This window comes from Anomaloglossus baeobatrachus, chromosome 7, assembly GCF_048569485.1.
Source record: "Anomaloglossus baeobatrachus isolate aAnoBae1 chromosome 7, aAnoBae1.hap1, whole genome shotgun sequence".
NCBI classification, from domain to species: Eukaryota; Metazoa; Chordata; class Amphibia; order Anura; family Aromobatidae; genus Anomaloglossus; species Anomaloglossus baeobatrachus.
In genome coordinates, this window is record NC_134359.1 from 185,621,389 (window position 1) to 185,642,351 (window position 20,963).

The 20,963-nt window shown below is 43.4% G+C and overlaps 1 protein-coding gene across 1 annotated transcript in view; it reads left to right on the forward strand.

Annotated features, from left to right (window-relative positions):
- The window catches only part of DNAH7 (dynein axonemal heavy chain 7), an 880,767-nt gene that overhangs the window by 640,260 nt on the left and 219,544 nt on the right, over positions 1 to 20,963 (forward strand). Inside the window, exons 50-51 of the mRNA XM_075317837.1 lie at positions 2,748 to 3,083; positions 4,146 to 4,272. Of these exons, the coding sequence (XP_075173952.1) occupies positions 2,748 to 3,083; positions 4,146 to 4,272 (463 nt within the window). The remainder of the gene's footprint in view (positions 1 to 2,747; positions 3,084 to 4,145; positions 4,273 to 20,963) is intronic.

A 20,963-nucleotide genomic window follows, 5' to 3' on the forward strand; every position in this document is an offset into this window, starting at 1 on the left:
TCACGATTCTGAGTTTAGGTACGAGGCACTTTAGAATTATATGGTGGTGCAATATTAATATATAGTAACACTTGGATGTGGTAGATTGGAGTGAATTTTCCCTTAATAGAGAAGGACAATAACTAGAACAAGAGAGTTTGATTAGTCCTGTGAAAAAAATTCTGAGGTTCTAATATGAGAAATAAACGAGATTAGTGTCTTTGCTATAATCATGGTTCATATAATCTTCAGAAATAAGGTGATTTAGTAGTGCGCACATTTAAAAAAAAATATAATAAAATAGAAATGTTAACTTCATAGTTGACCTAAGCCAGTGATTTAGATTGAAAGCATGGCCAAAAGGATTCAGTCACTGTAGAAAGCCAAAAGTGGATTTACAACACACTAAAAAAAAATAAAAAGTAAAATTTAGATTTTTAGGAGCAAAACGGTAACAATGCAGTGACATGACAAGAATCTGCATAACTAATCACATGCTAAATAGATGAACATCAAATGTATGTATTTATGAGCTGATTGTCTATAACATAAAGGCAGACTCACTTTTTAAGCTTAAAAACTTTTTTCTTGTATCTTTTATATAATGTAATTATCACACACATAAACAGTCACTCCATGCGAGCATAAATAGTTTAGAAAAAAGGAAAAGGAGCGTTGGACTTATAGTGCAATAAAAAAATATTTTTATTGACACATATAAATATGGATACCAAAAACACCAATTAATAAAACCATCAAAACAAGGGTATTGCCAATAAGTGTACCCAGTTCCACAATGTCAGCGACTAGTAAAGGGTTCAAAAAAGGTAAGCACAAATAAACCTCCAACCCAAATATCCATCACAGATTTATTCCAGTGAATAAGGGGTTAATGAAAACAATACTATTTAATATTTGTCCAAAGAGAGGAACTATACCACTATATACTGTATGTATATATACCACCCATATATAAAAAAAAAAAATAAAACTGGGGAGGAGGCCACAAAGGGGTTAAATTCCAATTCAAGCTCCCAGATATCCATCATAGAAGAAAGTGAAGGGGTTAAGGAGCAAATATTGCAAAGCTTACCCATAGAGGAAGCTACCCTCGTGTACTGACCACCAGAATACAACTCCTACACGCGTTTCACATGGTAAATACCACTGCTTCTTCAGGGAGAGGTGAAGCAGCGGTATTTACCACGTGAAATGCACGTAGGAGTTGTATTCTGGTGGTCAGTACACGAGGGTACCTTCCTCTATGCTTTTTTTCTCATACCAAATTGGCACAGCATGCTGCAAGTGGCAATACAATTTTGCTGCATGGGTCTATGGGAGCATCAAAATTATCAGACTGCACTCAGATGACATCTGAGTGCAGTCCTATTTCTGTAGACTTACAGAATGGAGAAGATAGAGAAATTTTGTTCTCCATCTTCTCACCTGTCCTATGATTCTGTCATGAGACACATTGAGGAGACACTCTAATCAAACTCTGATCAGAGTGTGATCAGAGTATCATTTGCTTAATTGACCCAATTGTGTTGCTTGAGAGAATCTCCGGTCTTGTGGCCTCAGCCTTATGCCGGCGTCACATGGTACGAGATATCGGGCGATATGTCGTCGGGGTCACGTCGTTAGTGACGCACATCTGGCATCGTCAGAGATATCGTAGCGTGTGACAGCTCCGAACGACTGTGAATGAGCAAAAATACTCACCTTATCGTTGCTCGTTGACACGTCGTTCATTTTCAAAATGTCGGTCCTCCTTCTGTGCTCCAGTTGTTCGTCGTTCGCGTGGCAGCACACATCACTCTGTGTGACACCCCGGGAACGATGAACTGCAGCTTACCTGTGTCCCGCCGGCAATGCGGAAGGAAGGAGGTGGGCGGGATGTTACATCCCGCTCATCTCCGCCCCTCCGCTTCTATTGGCTGGCTGCCGTATGACGTCACTGTGACGCCAAACGTCCCTCCCCCTTCAGGAAGAGGATGTTCGCCGCCTACAGCGACGTCGCCCGGGAGGTAAGTACGTGTGACGGGGGTTAACGACTTTGTGCGACACGGGCAACTAATTGCCTGTGACGCACAAATGACGGGGGCAGGTACGATCGCACATGCGATCGCACGATAGATCGTCCCGTGTGACACCGGCATTAGGCTGATAGGTTGACAGGAGGGAGTCCTCTTAGGGTGTCAAACACCTTTTTATGTCTTGGTCACTATTAACAGCACCATCTAAGGGGTTACATTAGTGAAGACCAACTTTATTGGTCTCTAATCAGTGACTGTTTTTGGAGCTTGCATAGAAGTGAATAGAGGTATGCTTGTTCAACAGGTGGAATGGGATTGACAGGTAGGACTGGGAACAAGTAGACTTGTTTCATAAATAGTTGCAGTTTTCACTTGTGTATTTTCAATGTCTGAATATGTCAGATATCTAAGATGGAAAAATCCCATTTACTACATTTGGCTGTACAGAGTATTTGGCGCACTACAGCAAAAAAAAATTGAGTTGCAAAAAATATGAATTAAAAAAAAATCTAATTTGTGTTGACATCTCCCTTAAAATTCCTTAATCATTTTTGTAAGGTTTGTTCTTGGTAGCAGCCCCTAAATAAGAATGCAGGAAAACACAGCTTTCCCGTCACAACATTTATGTAAAGTATATTTTATACGAAAATATTACATTATGTAGGTTTTTATTTTTTATTTTCTGTCATATCTTTCCATGTAACACACAGCACATTTTTTTTATTTTTTCAGGCAGCTAAAAGAAATTGAAGACAAGATCTTAGAAGTACTTTCAACTTCAGAAGGCAACATATTAGAAGATGAAACTGCCATTAAAATATTGTCTTCCTCCAAGGCTCTAGCAAATGAAATTTCTGAGAAGCAAACAGTTGCTGAGGCAACAGAGAAAAAGATTGATGCCACCAGAATGGGCTACCGGCCCATCTCTATCCATTCTTCAATTCTGTTTTTTTCTATTGCTGACTTAGCCAACATTGAGCCAATGTACCAATATTCACTTACATGGTTTATTAATCTTTTTATCATGTCAATAGACAACTCAGAGAAGTCTGAACATTTGCTGACTAGGTAGGTCAATGTATGTCAATTATTTCTGTATTAATAACATAATTGGGTAGTTATTGGATTTGTTATGGTCAAGCTTTCATATTTATAAATTATTAAATAGGAAATCATTATTTAGTTTGTTTCCCTGGTACTTAACCTCTTGCTTAAATGGTTATTCTCAAAATCACAATGCTCCATTTTGCACATGTCATACCACTAAGGAAGCCCCTCCAGGCTATAGTTTCTTTCCACTTGCCATTGGACCATCATATAGCAGTTGCAGGGGCTATGGTCACTCAGTTGGTTTACCGCCAGCACAGCTCTGATCTGGGATGTGTTTAGAATGGAGCTTGTACTGTGAGGTATGATGACAGGAAAGGTCAGAGCTGGCTTCAATACAGTGTAGAGCTCATACCAAGGAAGCAGCCATGTGAGTGTTTGCTGGTAACTAGCAGGAGCGCTGTACTGTAGTAGGAGGCTGTATATAGGGGCAAAGAGGAGTGATATACAGCAGGATAGGGCTGTATACAGGGGCTGAGAGGAGAGATGTACAGCACGAGAGGACTGAAAGGAGCAACTTACTGCAGGATGGAGCTCGGTGTAGAGGGTCTCAGGATATACTGCAGAATGGGCTTGTATACAGGGGCTGAAATTCATTGAGCTGTGTTTTTACCTGCTGGTGAAAGATCAGTAATGTGAAACTGCAAACACACTGTATGGATACATATGACAGAAGATTACCTTGTCATATGCAGCAACAGCGCAGCATATACCGTTTCACATCACTAATCTGTCAGCAGCAGACACAGCTCTGCACTGCCGTTGTGGCCAAGGGCAGGAGAGGTGAGCTTTGCTAGAAACAGCTAATGATGTAAAATCACACTGCAGCTATAATACTGTAGATGGCATAAGATAAAATCGGTCTGGCAGATTACTGTACAGGAGCAGAAATTGTACAGAGGCATGAAGTTTATTCTGAGATAACACATGCATCCTGGCTATAAATCCAGCAATATATTGGCAATAGATGCAGCTATAAAACAATTTTTATAGCAACTATTTTTTTATTTTTTGTTTTTTAAGGTTGCAAATACTGAAGGATCACTTTACATACTCATTATACAAAAATGTATGCCGTTCTCTGTTTGAAAAGGACAAGCTTCTCTTTTCATTCTGCCTAACAGTAAACCTTTTGAAGCATGAAAAACTGGTAAGGAATATTCAATGTTGTAATAAAAAATATACAGTACAATTACGTTCCCATGTAATTAAATAACATGAAAAGAAACATTGTTAGTAAGGTTGTTATCAAAGCTGATTAACTAGGCTGATCAATTTTTATCATCTCTGGATATTCTTCCTGAGGCTCATGGGATATATGAGGACTTTGCACAGGCATTTGAAACTGTACCACACAACAGCTTTGTACTAAGCTCCAGAGGCAATGACCAGAGGAAACATATACAGATGGGTAAGGAATTTGCTAAGGGACAGGGAACAAGAGTTGTTGAAAATTACATTTCAGAAATACAGTCCACAAGGATCTGTACCGGGAGCATTGAGAACCACAAGGATTTGTACTTGGAGCAGTGGGGACCATAAGCATCTGTACCGGGAGCATTGAGAACCACAAGGATTTGTACTTGGAGCAGTGGGGACCATAAGCATCTGTACCGGAAGCAGTGAGGACCACAGGGATCTGTAGCAGAAACAGTGGGGACCACAAGGATCAGCAATAAACCCAATTGTTTTTAATCTTTTTCTTAATGGCCTTATGGAGGAGATTAAGAATAAAGGCTCAGTCTTTGCCTATGACACAAAATTTTGTGGAATAATAAAAACTGAGCTTGACAGTATAATAATGCATAACAGACCAATCTGGAAAAGATGTCTGCATGGGCAAACACATGGCAGATTAGGTTTAATGTTGATAAATGTAGAGTAATGGATATAGGCCAGAGAAATTGTATTGCAGTATATACATTAAATGGAAATATACTAGTGATTACAGAAGAGAAGGCCTTGGGTATTCTGGTTACAAGTAAGCTGAGCAGCAGTACCCAATGTCAAGCTGCAGCTGCTAAAGCAAACAAGATTTTAGGGTGTATAAAAAGAGAGAAAATCATGTGGTCTCAATGTATTGTTACCCCTCTATAAATCACTTGTAAAGTGACATCTGGAATATGGGATCCAGTTTTGGGGTCCACGTCTTAAAATGCATATTGGAAGTTAGAGTCATTTCAAAGGTAGGCAAATAGATTGTTTCATTAAATAGATAGTATTCCCCTTTAATAAGATGTTGGAGAAGTTTGGCTTGTTTAGCTTATAAAAAAAGATGCCTCAGAAGAGATATCATTTATATGAATAAATACATGTGTGGGCAATACAAAAGACTGGAAAAGGATTTAGTTCTTACAAAGACTTCACAAAGAACCAGTGGACATTCATTACGGGTGGAGGAAAGGCGATTTCAGCAGCTAAATAGGAAAGGGTTCTTTACAGTTAGAGCAGCCAGACTGAGGAATGCCCTACCACAAGAGGTAGTAATGGCAGATACTATAATATCATTTAAAAGAGGGGTGGATGATTTCCTCACAACAAAGTTCATTGTGGGTTATGCAGTGCTCATCATAAATGAGTACACTCCCATTTATTTTAATCAATATCTCACTTAACACAAGAACAATTTCCAAAATTTAGACAAGACTGAGTTTCATAGAACATTTTTTTAACCCATAACATGAAGATAAAGTTAATAATATAAGTTTTATTACAAAAGCTTCAGTGTTATTGAAATGTGTTGATGCAAAAATGAACACACCCCACATTAAAAACTACATCTTGCATTTTGTGTGATCACCATGATAATTTAAGGGGAACCTGTCACCAGTTTTTCAGTATCAAAACAAAAGCCACCATCTTTAGCTACTCCTTTATCGAAGTCCTCAAAGCTATATATTATCTAATAACTCCCACTGTGTATTCCAAAAGATACCATTAGTATTCCTACCGTGATGTATGCAAATTACCACTGTCCAGTTTGATGGGTGTCATTGCTATGTCATCTGCACCTTTGTTTTTGTAACTGCCGTCCTCCAGTTTTGATTGATATGAAGCGTCCTGGTCATCCACATAGTGCAATAAAATCTTGTGCCTGTGAAGCATCATTGTAGGCCCAAGGAAACTGCTCTGTCAGAGTAATTTCTGGTGGCAATAAAGAAACAACCGTGAAAGCTTCTGGGAACGTAAGAGCTAGAATTACGCTTTGCACAACACATGCACATGGACGGCTTATGGTCTGCCCTCAGTAGGGCAGAGAAAAGTGCTCGTACACAGGCCCGGCATGCTACTGCGCAAACGTCAGATTACATTGCACTGTGTAGATGATGCAGGATGTGTCACCCACACAAATCAAGGCCGGAGGGCAGCAATTACAAAAACAGAGGAGTTGCTGACAACATAGAGATGACACACATCTGTCTGGACCATAGTAATTTACATACAGCGTGGGAGAAATAACAAATCTTGTTTGTAATAAAAAGCTCACATTTGTGGGATGATTTTGTAGTATGGTAACACATAGAAAATGTTGATTCTGAAAGAAAACTAAAGATTTTCTGACAAATATGTTGGGGTGTACTCATTGACGCTGAACATTGTATATACTTTAGCAATAGAGAATGTAGAAATGGTGAAAAAAAGATAAACTTGATGGGCTTGTGTCATTTCTCAACCTATATAACTATATAAATTGAGTATGTGTCACGCTGTACAAAGGGTTGGTGGGACGTACTACAGCATATTCCCCACTAGGTGGCAGCAGAGTAGTGAAGGAGAGACAAAGTAACACAGTAACAGAAAGGCAGCAAGTTCAGAAGAGTAACCTCAGCAGGAAGATAACATGCAAACCACCAGGGGGCAATAGAGTAGTCAAACAGTCAGAGTCTAAAGTCGAGTCACTGCGAAGGGAGGAACCAAACCAAGTTAGAAAACAGAATCGAGTTGGAAGCCGGGAGATCAGGTATGCAGAGGGAAACACAAACAACAGACAGGAGAGGGAAGTCAGGGGCTGGGACAGACGGATGAGCGGGGAAGGGTACAGGTCAGGGCATGGTAACAAGAAGTCAGATCAAACAGGAATTCTCACCAAAGCAAATCACGGGCTGCAGAGCAAAACTATAACCAGCACCAGGATGCAATTGCAAAAAACAGATATAGTGTCTCCTGAAACCAGAACGAGGCTGATGGGAGTTAACCCCTGACGTGACCAGGCCGGGTCTGGGAAACTTTGGAGCGGAGAATCCCGGTCCTGGATCATGACAGTATGATATAAATTTCCATACTTAGTCAAGTTATGAATCTGTTACATTATATTACATTTGGAAACATGATGCATCAGGATTGATAGGGAGAACAGCTGCGGAAGTCGAGCATGGACATCATTCATTGTCCATGAGATTTTTGGAAATTACCAAGCGATGTACTTGGCTTTTTCCATCAGTCCCATAGACAAGGGATGAAGTGGAGATGCGCATTCTTGTCCTATGCTGTATTTAGATGTGGCTCTGCAGAAACTGTAATACTTATAAATCAGTAAGTGCTACAAAATCATGGCACTAAATATTTCTCAAAACAAGGATAAAATAGTCAAACCCTCTAAGAAGTCCATAATAAACAAAGTGTTGACAATCTAATTTTTTTCTTTGACTACTCATGGGCAGCCAAGATTTTTCTTAGGCTGCTTTCACATATCAGTGTTTTGGCATCAGGCACGATCCGGCAAAAAAACTGATGCGACGGATTCGGCGAAAAAACGGATCAGTTGCATCAGTTTTTTCTATCAGTTCCTTCAGTTTTTTGACAGATCCGGTGTGATACTGAGCATGCTCAGCTAAAAAAAACGAATCCGGCGGCCGGATCCATTTTTCACCGCATTACGCCGGATGCGGCGTCCATAGGTTTCCATTAAAAAATACGCCGTACGGCACAATCCGTTATTTTTGCCGACACAAAAACGTTCACTCAACGTTTCATCCAGCCGCCGGACAAGTACATTTTGCCGGATCCGGCAAATATCGGATGAAACGCAAGGCAATCCGGCGCTAATGAAAGTCTATGGGGGAAAAAACGGATCCGGCTTCTGTTTCTTCATGTTTTTGCCAGATTGTGCCTGATGGCAAACAACTGATGTGTGAAAGCAGCCTGAGGCAAAAAGGGATCCGGCCGCCGGATCTGTTTTTTTGAAATGAGCATGCTCAGTATCACACCGGAACTGTCAAAAAACTGAAGGAACTGATGGAAAAAACTAATGCAACTGATCCGTTTTTTCGCTGGATCCGTCACATCAGTTTTTTTGCCGGATTGTGCCTGATGCAAAAAAAAATGTGTGAAAGCAGCCTTAGTTTCACACTGCAAAACTGATGAACTACAAAGATTATCAATACTACATATCTATAGTTTTATTAGCAAAATGCTCCGTACCACCAAACACAATTTTTTGTGGAGACAGAAACTCATGAGTCCCCATAAATAGCACAAACTCAATAGCATAGTATACAAACGAGAGGACAAAGAGTTTTTAAAGTGCAAAAGGGTACAAAAGTTTTATTGAATACAGCAGGTGGACATCCATAAAAAACACAAAAAAAATCAGGACCAAAGGCTAATGTCCATGGTACATCAGGGTTAATAGCAGTTAATTATTTTATAATACTGCACAGGGACAGGTGTAAACTTTATATACATCTTGACTTGGACAATGCCAATGATAGATTTAACCCCTCAGGATCACAACCACATTGCAATATATATAGCATTAGTAACAGCATATCTACCAGTGTTAGTGGAGTGATAGGACAAAGACCGAACAAAAACCTCATGAAGTAGACGTACGTTTCAAAATTCTTTGGTGTTAATTCTTCAACAGGGCAGAGGTATTCTGACCGTCTCCCCCAGTATACCGGATTTAAATAGTCGCTCCAGTGATCAAACGGATCCGGAAGTTCCGAAACGGCGCATGCGCCGACTCTCAGGCAAGTCCCACGAGACCACGGCCGTCACATCATAGTCGCGCATGCACTGAAGCAGGAACGCGTCACCATAGCTCTCGCGCAGGCGCGAGGCGCCCAGATGGCAGTGATCAGGCAAGGACGAGCATAGGAGCCAGCGCGCGCACAGGAACCACCGTAACCCGCTGAACCTGTCACTATATGTAAATACTCTGCATTATAGGTGACCAATTAGCGGAATTTAAGGAAGCGACAGCATATACAGGGATCGGAGTATTATTTTCATATTATATGGAGATTCCATTTCATCTTTATCAATCCATGTAGCCATCTTATCACAGTTCCAACATTGATAGATATTATCAGGTTAGCTGGATAAATATATCCCGTGTCAGGAAGGGTCAGGCAGAAAAATAATGTATATTAAAAACATTAAAAATGCCACAGATGCAGGTGGTTATGGGATAAAACAGTGCCACAATCAAAAACAGAGACCCATGAGAGATTTAGAATGCTTATGCGTGTATAAAAGTACACCAATAAAAATTTGCGTACTCATGTGCATGTGCGCATATCAACATGCACATGTCTGTGTGATATCATAGAAAAGGTGAGTAACTGACGGACTCATTGAGACCCCTAGGAACCAGAGTGTCCAGAGTGACAATCCATTTGGTCTTGCATTGCGCTAGACGTTTTTTGAGGTCACCACCCCTGATTCCCCCTTCTATGGCATCAATGCCTCTAATTTTTAATTTAGAGGGGTCACAAGAGTGGTGAGATCTGAAATGTCTCGGGAGTGTTTTTAACACACTAGAGTCAATCTCTGATTTGGCCACAGCAATGTTTCTAACGTGCTCCCTGACCCTAATGCTGAGCTCACGAGATGTCAGCCCCACATAGGTCAGGGGGCACGTGCACGTAGCAAAATACACCACGTGTGTGGTACTACACATGGTGTATTGTCTTATATGGAAGTTCCTTAATCCATCTGATGAATAGAAAGTTGAGCTACGGAGAACATTGCTGCAGGCCAAGCAGTGTCCACAAGGGAAACACCCCTGTGTCGGCCCGCGAGATCCAAATGGGTTGGCCTTAGGAGGGATATAATGGCTCTGTACCAGAATGTCTTTCAGACTTCTGGCTTGTCTAGAGGTCATCAGCGGATTCTGGGTAAGTACCTCCGCAAGTACTGGGTCAGTGAGTAACACCGGCCAATGTCTTTTCATGATATGCCGCATTGTCTCCCATTCCTGGTTGTAGGTCCCAATGAACCTCACTGCGCCATCTTGTTGTTCACGTTTTTTAGGGGTATTTGTCAGCAGTTGTGCTCTCGAAGTTTTTTTAGCACGATTATAACCGGATTTAATATTTCTCCCGCTATACCCCCTATCACGAAAGCGGTCTCTGAGGTACACCGACTGGGCCTCAAATGTAGGATCAGATGAGCAAATCCGTTTCATCCTCAAGTACTGCCCAGTCGGGATGGCATGAATTGTGGATGGATTATGGACAGAGGACGCGTGCAGCAGTGCATTTACAGACGTCTCCTTGCGAAAGACGTCCGTTTGGATCGACCCCCTATCGTCCACTGTGATTAGTATGTCTAAGAAGTCGATCCTGCATCTGCTGCTCTTATGAGTCAATTTGATGTTAAATTTGTTGGTATTCAAATGCCCCATAAACTGATCAAGCTGCTTCGGACTACCCTGCCACACAAAAAAGATGCCATCTATATATCGCAGCCAGCACTGCACATGGGTGCAAAGCTCGGGGCCCCATCACCAAAAACCAGCCTCTCCCAGTATCCCAGAAAGAGGCCGGTGTACGAAGGCGCAAAAGCCGCACCCATGGCAGTGCCGCGCTGCTGCAGGTAAAAAATATCCTTAAATACGAAGAAATTGTGGGACAAGGCAAACCGGAGCAGCCTGATTATCAGTTCGCCCATGTCGCCATCCCGACCTGACACCTCAAGGAAAATCCAGACCGCTCTGAGACCATCTTCGTGAGCAATACATGTATAGAGGCTCTCTATGTCAGCAGTGACCAAAATCATGTCGTCTTCTACAAAGACACCGTCAACACGCCGCAGGACGTCCGTAGTGTCACAAACATAAGAGGGTAGTGTTTCCACCAAAGGTTTCAAATGATGGTCTATAAATTTACAGATGGGGTCACACTAACCCTCTATGCCGGACACAGTTGGATGCCCAGGCGGGTTGATGGCGTCCTTGTGGATTTTAGGCAGGATATAAAACGTAGGTATCCTGGGGTCCTTCAAACATTTTTTGGTAATCAAACCTCTCTCTCGAGAGCCTCTTTCAAAATGGCAGTGAGCTCATCAGAAAATGCAACCAAGGGATTGGAGGGGAGTCTCTTATATGTCTCCCTGTTCCGTAACTGTCTCAGTACTTCACATTCATATTTATCAACTGATAATACGACAATATTGCCCCCCTTGTCAGCAGAGTTTATTACTATGTCACGATATCCCTGCAATTCAACCAAAGCTGTCCTTTGTGACCGTGTCAAATTATCACGTTTACATTTGGTTGATATTTGCCTGAAATCGTCACACACCATCCTAGTGAATATGTCCACAGCTGGACTAAGAGACAGGGGGGGAAATTTTGTAGATTTTAGTAAAAGTGTATGCGGAAACATACCTGTCGGTAAGGTCTCCTGCTACTGAAGTAGGTCCTCTAGGTTCTCTATGGCTTCCCTTTCCACCTGGCTGTCAGACACAGTGTTCCGCTTATGAAAATGTTTTTTTAGAATTAATTTGCGAGAGAATAGATTGAGGTCCTTCAAGGCTGTAAACAAATGGAACGAATTAGAGGGGGAGAATGTGAGACCCTGTGATAAGACCTCCACCTAAGCACCAGTGAGCATCCATGTCGACAGATTGATTATGTTCGTGACACTACGGACGTCCTGTGGCGTGTTGACGGTGTCTTTGTGGAAGACGACATGATTTTGGTCACTGCTGACATCAAGAGCCTCTATACATGTATTGCTCATGAAAACGGTCTCAGAGTGGTCCGGTTTTTCCTCGAGGTGTCAGGTCGGGATGGCGACATGGGCAAACTGATAATCAGGCTGCTCCGGTTTGCCTTGTCCCACAATTTCTTCGTATTTAAGGATATTTTTTACCTGCAGCAGTGCGGCACTGCCATGGGTGCGGCTTGTGCGCCTTCGTATGCCGGCCTCTTTCTGGGATACTGGGAGAGGCTGGTTTTTGGTGACGGGGGCCCCGAGCTTTGCGCCCATGTGCAGTGCTGGCTGCGACATATAGATGACATCTTTTTTGTGTGGCAGGGTAGTCCGGAGCAGCTTGATCAGTTTATGGGGCATTTGAATACCAACAAATTTAACATCAAATTGACTCATAAGAGCAGCAGATGCAGGATCGACTTCGTAGACATACTAATCACAGTGGACGATAGGGGGTCGATCCAAACGGACATCTTTCGTAAGGAGACGTCTGTAAATGCACTGCTGCATGCGTCCTCTGCCCATAATCCATCCACAATTCGCGCCATCTCGACTGGGCAGTACTTGAGGATGAAACAGATTTGCTTACCTGATCCTACGTTTGAGGCCCAGTCGGTGGACCTCAGAGACCGCTTTCGTGATAGGGGGTATAGCGGGAGAAGTATTAAATCCGGTTATAATTGTGCTAAAAAAACTTCGAGAGCACAATTGCTGACAAATACCCCTACAAAACGTGAACAACAAGATGGCGCAGTGAGGTTCATTGGGACCTACAACCAGGAATGGGAGGCAATGCGGCATATCATGAAAAGACATTGGCCGGTGTTACTCACTGACCCAGTACTTGCAGAGGTACTTACCCAGAATCCGCTGATGACCTCTCAGACTTCTGGCTCGTCTAAAGACATTCTGGTACAGAGCCATTATATCCCTCCTAAAGCCAAGCCATTTGGATCTCGCGGGCCGACACAGGGGTGCTTTCCTTGTGGACACTGCTTGGGCTGCAGCAATGTTCTTCGTAGCTCAACTTTCTATTCATCAGATGGATTAAGGAACTTCCATATAAGACAATACATCACGTGTAGTACCACACACGTGGTGTATTTTGCTATGTGCACGTGCCCCCTGACCTATGTGGGGTGAGCTCCGCATTAGGGTAAGGGAGCACGTTAGAGACATTGCTGTGGCCAAATCAGAGATTGATCCTAGTGTGTTAAAAACACTCCCGAGACATTTCAGATCTCACCACTCTTGTGACTCCTCCAAATTAAAAATTAGAGGCATTGATGCCATAGAAGGGGGAATCAGGGGTGGTGACCTCAAAAAACGTCTAGCGCAATGCGAGACCAAATGGATTGTCACTCTTGACACTCTTGTTCCTAGGGGTCTCAATGAGTCCGTCAGTTACTCATCTTTTCTATGACATCACACAGACATGTGCATGTTGATATGCGCACATGCACATGAGTACGCAAATTTTTATTGGTGTACGTTTATACACGCATAAGCATTCTAAATCTCTCATGGGTCTCTGTTTTTGATTGTGGCACTGTTTTATCTCATAACCACCTGCATCTGTGGCATCTTTAATGTTTAATATGCATTATTTTTCTGCCTGTCCCTCCCTGACACCGGATATATTTATCCATCTTTTTCGGTCTATGGGCTAACCTGATAATATCCATCAATGTTGGAACTGTGATAAGTAGAGTTGAGCGATGTTCGAGGTTCGCCAATTTCATGTTTGAGTGATTTTTGGGGGTGCTCGAGATCGAACTCGAACTCGAGCTTTTTGCTAGAAGCTCGACAGTTCGAGTTACGTTCGAGAACGGTTCGATCAACGAAAAGCGTGGCTTTTTACAGCTACGTGTGCAGGGAGCCATTGGTGGCATCCTGCGGTAAGCTGGTAAACAGGTTAAATATCGGTTATCCAAGCAAAGCGCTTTGCTTAACCCGATGTTTACCCTGGCTACGTGTGCAAAAATCCCCAAAAGCCACACAGAAGCACTTTTGTGTGACTTCCATCGAATGTTGCTGCAGTCTGTCTCCTGCTCCAGCCCCAGCCCCGCAGCTGCCGCTCAGCAGTGTCCGCAGCTGCCCACACTGTACGGTGTTTGCAGCTGCCCACACTGCAGTTCCAGCTGCCGCGGGGATGGCAGGCGCTGTCAGGAGGTTAGTGAAGTTGCTCACCTGCGGTGATGAAGTCCTGTCCTTCCAACGTCAGCACTGTCACTGTCTTCCATGGCTGATGCTTGTCAAATCTCCTCTCGCTGCCGACCCGAGACTGTGACTAGCGGTGACGTCACAGGCGCCCGCGATACTTGGTTGTGAAGGCGGCGGTCATTGAACTCAGTGACAGCTCTGCTATCAGGAGTGCAGCGATCACCGCAGGTAATGTACCTCGCTATCCTCCTGACAGCAGCACTTGTCATGCCCTGCAGTGACAGCTCTGCTATCAGGAGTGCAGCGATCACCACAGGTAATATACCTCGCTATCCTCCTGACAGTAGCACTTGTCATGCCTTGCAGTGACCTGGGCTGACCTATTAATGTTAGCTCAGGTCACTGCATTGCTCCAAGCCAATATGGAACATTCTGTTCTTCATTGACTGGGACATTGACTATAGTATGGATTATCATGGGAACCCCTTGGATTACACCAGACCTGGATTTGTTTTTCTTTCTAATAAATTAGTGAAAGAGGTATTGTTTTGGGGAGTGTTCTTTCAAATAATAATTTGTTTTTAGTCTATTTTTTTTTAATTACTGACTGGGTTGGTGATGTCGGGTATCTGATAGACGCCTGACATCACGAACCCCAGGGCTTGATGCCAGGTGACATTACACATCTGGTATTAACCCCATATATTACCCCGTTTTCCAGGGCAAGGGGATGAGCTGGGGCGAAGCACCAGGATTGGCGCATCTAATGGATGCGCCACTTCTGGGGCAGCTGCGGCCTGCTTTTTTTTTAGGCTGGGGAGAGTCCAATAACCATGGACCTCCCTAGTCTGAGAATATCAGACCCCAGCTGTCCGCTTTACCTTGGCTGGTGATCCAATTTTGGGGGGACCCCCACGTGTTTTTTTTTTTTTAAATTATTTAATTTAAAATAACAGCGTGGGGTGCCCTCAGTTTTGGATTACCAGCCAAGGTGAAGCTGCCAGCTGTGGTCTGCAGGCTGCAGCCGTCTGCTTTACCCTAGCTGGCTATCAAAAATAGGGGGAACCCCACGTCATTTTTTTTTCTTAAATTTATTTATTTTTTTGGCTAAATACAAGGCTAAGCACCCCTTAGTGCCACATGAAAGACTTATGAAGTGTACAAGCACAAGAAAATCACCAGAGCGCTCTACGCTGTGAAAAGCAGTAGAAAATGAAGCTATGGATCCTGGGTAAATTTATGTATTTTCCCTCCTTCAGTTTTTTTGCAGTACGCAAAAAAACGGAAGGCACACGGATGACAAACGTTTGAAATACGGACCGTATACGGAACGGAAACAGATACCACACAGATGCATTCGTGAAAAAAACTGACTGTTTTTTGAGGACCGCAAAAACAGATCGGTCGTGTGAATGTAGCCTTATTCTGATCTGCCGGTTATAAACAGCAGGCAGAAATAAGTGAATAGCGCCCCCGAGCGTCAGAAAATCTCCGGGGTTTCAGGGGGTAGCTGAGACCCTGGAGATCATGATTCAGGCCGGTTTTTCCGTTCCCCACTCACGTGATCTGCTTTACCCTAGCTGGCTACAAAAATAGGGGGAACCCTACATCATTTTTTTTTTCATTTTTTTGGCTAAATACAAAGCTAAGCACCCCTTAGTGCCACATGAAAGGCACCAAAGGGTGCAAAATTACAAAATGCAGGAGAGTAGGACATTATGTGTCTTTCTGCCATTATAATGACAGAAAAGACTGATATGAAGTGCACAAGCACAAGAAAATCACCAGAGCGCTCTACGTTGTGAAAAGCAGTAGAAAATGGCACTGGAGTGAACATGTGACCGCCTCATGTAGGATGAAGCTATGGATCCTGGGTAAATTTATATATTTTCCCTCCTTCAGTTTTTTTGCAGTACACAAAAAAAACGGAAGGCACACGGATGACAAACAGATGACATACGGACCGTCTACGGAACGGAAAAGGATGCCACACGGATGCACCCGTGAAAAAAAACGGACTGTTTTTTGCAGACCGCAAAAATGGATCGGTCGTGTTAATGTAGCCTTATTCTGATCTGCCGTTTATAAACAGCAGGCAGAAATAAGTGAATAACGCCCCCCAGCGTCAGAAAATCTCCGGGGTTTCAGGGCTAGCTGAGACCCTGGAGATCATGATTCAGGACGTTTTTTCCGGTCCCCGCTCACGTGATCACAGGTATACACCGTATACCGATGATCACGTTACAGTAAATGACAGCGCCAGTAAAAAATTATTTATCTCCCATCTGGCATTAACAAACATGTCAGATGGGAGATAAATATCCTCCCCGGTCCCCCGATGTCGCCAAAGTGCCCCCCCGACCTCCTCCCGGAAATCCAAGAGGGCCGTGCGCACAGCAGCGCGCTGGCCGCATTCACCCTACTCCTCTGATTTCTGTGGCATGTGCCATGACACATGCTACAGAAAACTCCTCCCCAGGCCCTGTCAGGTCATCCCCTATAACCCCACCAGTGTTCCCCGGTGTCCCACGGTACCTGTGCAGCGTTAATCCCCCGCGGCCCCCTCCTTTACAATAGACGCTGCCGCATGCACAGAGCGGCTGTCAGCTCAGCTTCCTGTTTTCAGACACAGTGAGTGGCGGTAACCATACATCTGTAAGCTACTGCAATGCCCTGCTCATGAGGTAAGGAACATAGTTGATCAGGAGAGCTATACTACATTTCCAAATGGAGGTATTTGATTTTATAGTTGCCCTGCTGAACGACTACCAAACATGAGAGTCCATTATACGCCACAAGAAAACATGTCTAAATATCGAGCTCTGTTGTTTAGTATTCATTCAGCTGGATAACTGGACTTTAAGGGGTATTCAATCTTCAAGATCCTATCCCAAATATATAGTAGGTGGAATAGCAATAATATCAGCAAACACCAATATTTGGAAATGTAGAATAGTTCTCCTGATTAGGCATGCCCTTACCTCATGAGCAGGGCATTGCAGCTTTGATAGCAACAGTTACGACATGGACTCTGCTGCTGTGGACCCGGGGAGAGTGAGTGCAGATTCATTGCACCCACACTCCTCACATGGAGGGTCTGCACTCCTAGAAAATGGGGGATACATTCCCTGAGCGTGTCACCCCATATTCTAGACGGTCCAGAGTCGTCGTGGGACCTCCTTATTTTTTTTCCTTATAATAAATTAGTGAAAGAGGGAATGTTTTGGGGAGTGTTTTTTCAAATAATTTTTTTTTGTCTATTTTTTTTGTTAGTACTGACAGTTTGTGATGTCGGGTATCTGATAGACGCCATGACATCACAAACTGCTGGGCTTGATGTCAGGTGACCTTACAGCTAGTATCAACCCCATTTATTACCCTGTTTGCCACTGCACCAGGGCACGGGATGAGCTGGGGTGAAGCGCCAGGATTGGCGCATCTAGTGGATGCGCCACTTCTGGGGGAACGCCTGCAGCCTGTTATTTTTAGGCTGTGAAGGGCCAATAACTATGGACCTTCCCACCCTGAGAATACCAGACCACAGCTATCCGTTTTACCTTGGCTGGTGATCCAATTTGGGGGGGACCCTACTTTTTTTTGTAATTATTATTATTTATAAAATAATTATAAAAAAGAGCCTGGGGTGACCTCCACATTGGATCACCAACCACGGTAAAGCTGCCAGCTGTGGTTTTAAGACTACAGCCGTCTGCTTTACCCTAGCTGGCTATCAAAAATGAGGGGACCCCACGTAAATTTTTTTAAACTATTTTTTTAAATAAAAAAAATTAATGGGCTTCCCTGTATTTTGATTGCCAGCCAAGGTAACGCCAGGCAGATGGGGGTGGCAACCTGTAGCTGTCTGCTTTATCTGCGCTGAGAATCAAAAATACCGCGGAGCGCTACGTCATTTTTTTTAATTATTTATTTTTACAGTACTGTGATGTCAGGCAATCAAAATACAGGGAAGCCCATTTTTTTTTTTAGTTACTTAAATAAATAATTTAAAAAATATATATATTGGCTCCTGCTGCATTTTTTGTATTGTTAGATAAGTGTAATCCAAGCAGCAACTGGCTGCTAACCCCCACTGCTTGGTGTTACCTTCACTGGCAATGGAAAATCCAGGGAAGCATTTTTTATTTTTTTTGCTAAAAAAATAAAAAAATAAAATGACGTGAGCTTCGCCATATTTTTGTATGCTAGCCAGGTACAGCAGGCAGGTGCGGCTGCCCCGAACCCCCAGCTGCCTATTTGTACCCAGCCGGGAACTAAAAATATAGGGAAGCCCTTTTTTTAATTATTTCATTAATTTCATGAATTAATTAAAAAAAAACGACGTGGACTTCGCTCCATTTTTGTGTCCAGCCAGGTACAACTAGGCAGCTGGGGATTGGAATCCGCAGCACAGGTTAGCCCGATCTTTCTGGGCGCCTATTCTGCGAATTGTAGTCCGCAGCCACCCCAGAAAATGGCGCTTTCATAGAAGCGCCATCATCTGGCGCTGTATCCAACTCTTCCAGCTGCCCTGAAGCCAGGTGGCTTGCTGGGTAATGATGAGTTATTACTAGCTTTGTTTTACTAGCTAGTATTAAGCCAGAGATTCTAAATGTCAGGCAAGTTTGACCCGGCCATTAAGAATCTCCAATAAAGGGTTAAAAAAAAGACACGACACAGAGAAAAAAATACTTTAATAGAAATAAATACACAGACACACTTAGAGACTCCATGTTTATTACTCCCTGTCAGCCCTCCACAATCTTGGTCTTCTGTCTTCTTTCCCCTTCAACCCATGCAGCTCTGCTACATCAGACAGCACTGCATAGGAAGAAGACACTGCTGCTCCGTGCAGTAATCACTTTGTATGTAACCAGAGGCTGCTGGCTGTAAGCGGTGACGTCACCGCTGACAGACATGTTACCATAGCAACGGTGCTCCGATCACGTGATTCCCGGTGCCGCTATTTACCGGCTGTGACAGCTAGTCTCTGCATGTGGGCTGACTCTGTAAAGAGCGCCGACATGCATGGACGGGGAAGCCCATCATGTGCCAGAGCATCTCGCCGGTAAAAGGACATGCTCAAACGAGCATCGCTTACCGGAGAGATGCACTGACAGGACCTAGCATGACGTCATAGTCATGTGACCAGTCTGTAGTCAATGAGATAATAGACACGTGACTGGTCACATGGCTATTTTGACGTCACGGAAGGTCCTATCATCAGTGCTGGTTACCGGGAGGACGCAGCGATTATCAGAAGGAAAAGTGGCAGGAAACAGAGTGCAGAACGCGTCGCGGGGACCGGTAACTGTAATGGCAATCTTTATTAACTGTATGTGTACATTTATAATGTGTTTTCATGTGTTTGTGATTGTCTCCCATTGTTTTCAATGGGGTTCGAGAGGTTCGTCGAACGGCTTGCCAAACCGAACTCGAACGTGGCCTCCGTTTGACGAACCGAACCGAACTCGAGCCTCTAGAGGCTCGCTCATCTCTAGTGATAAGATGGCTACATGACATGGATTGATAAAGATGAAATGGAATCTCCATATAATATGAAAATAATACTCCGATCCCTGTATATGCTGTCCCTTCCTTAAATTCCGCTTATTGGTCACCTATAATGCAGAGTATTTACATATAGTGACAGGTTCAGCGGGTTCCGGTGGTTCCTGTGCGCTCGCGCTGGCTCCTATGCTCGTCCTTGCCTGATCACTGCCGTCTGGGCGCCTCGCGCCTGCGCGGGAGCTATGGTGACGCGTCCCTGCTCCCGCGCATGCGCGACTAGGACGTGACGGCCGTGGTCTCGCGGGACTTACCTGGGAGCCGGCGCATGCGCCGTTTCGGAACTTCCGGATCCGTCTGATCGCTGGCGCGACTATTTAAATCCGGTATACTGGGGGAGACGGTCAGAATACCTCTGCCCTGATGAAGAATTAACACCAAAGAATTTCGAAACGTATGTCTGCTTCAAGAGATTTTTGCTGCTGTGACCTGTCTTTGTCCTATCACTCCACTAACACCGGTAGATATGCCGTTAATAATGCTATATATATTGTAATGTGGTTGTGATCCTGAGGGGTTAAATCTATCATTGGCATTGTCCAAGACAAGATTTATATAAAGTTTACACCTGTCCCTGTGCAGTATTATAAAATAATTAACTGCTATTAACCCTGATGTACCATGGACATTAGCCTTTGGTCCTGATTTTTTATGTGTTTTTAATGAATGTCCACCTGCTGTATTCAATAAAACTTTTGTACCCTTTTGCACTTTAAAAACTCTTTGTCCTCTCGTTTGTATATCTATAGTTTTGTATATTGATACACATTACCAGCTATTACTGGGACCTGTTTAGTGTAGATTATTACCATTATTAAATCTCTACATGTTCCTCCATCATAACAAAAAAAGAAACTGGAGACATTTTTTTACAGATACCAGAAAAGCATTTCATATCTTTACACACTATCCAGAAATGTGCAGTAATCCTGATGTAACTTCCCCTGTATAGTGTGTGAACATTAAACTACCGTCATTGCTCAGAGGATCGGTACAGTTACAGCACTCAGTCAATCTTCACCATCAGATGCTCCACTGTGTTGATAAAGGGAAAAGTGTGCAAGAAAAGCATTCATCATTTTAAGACCTTCTTAAGACATGTAGTGAATCATAATGGATGAAAAAGTATATTTTTTCTATCCACTCTACACAGTTGAGTGGCATTTTTTTC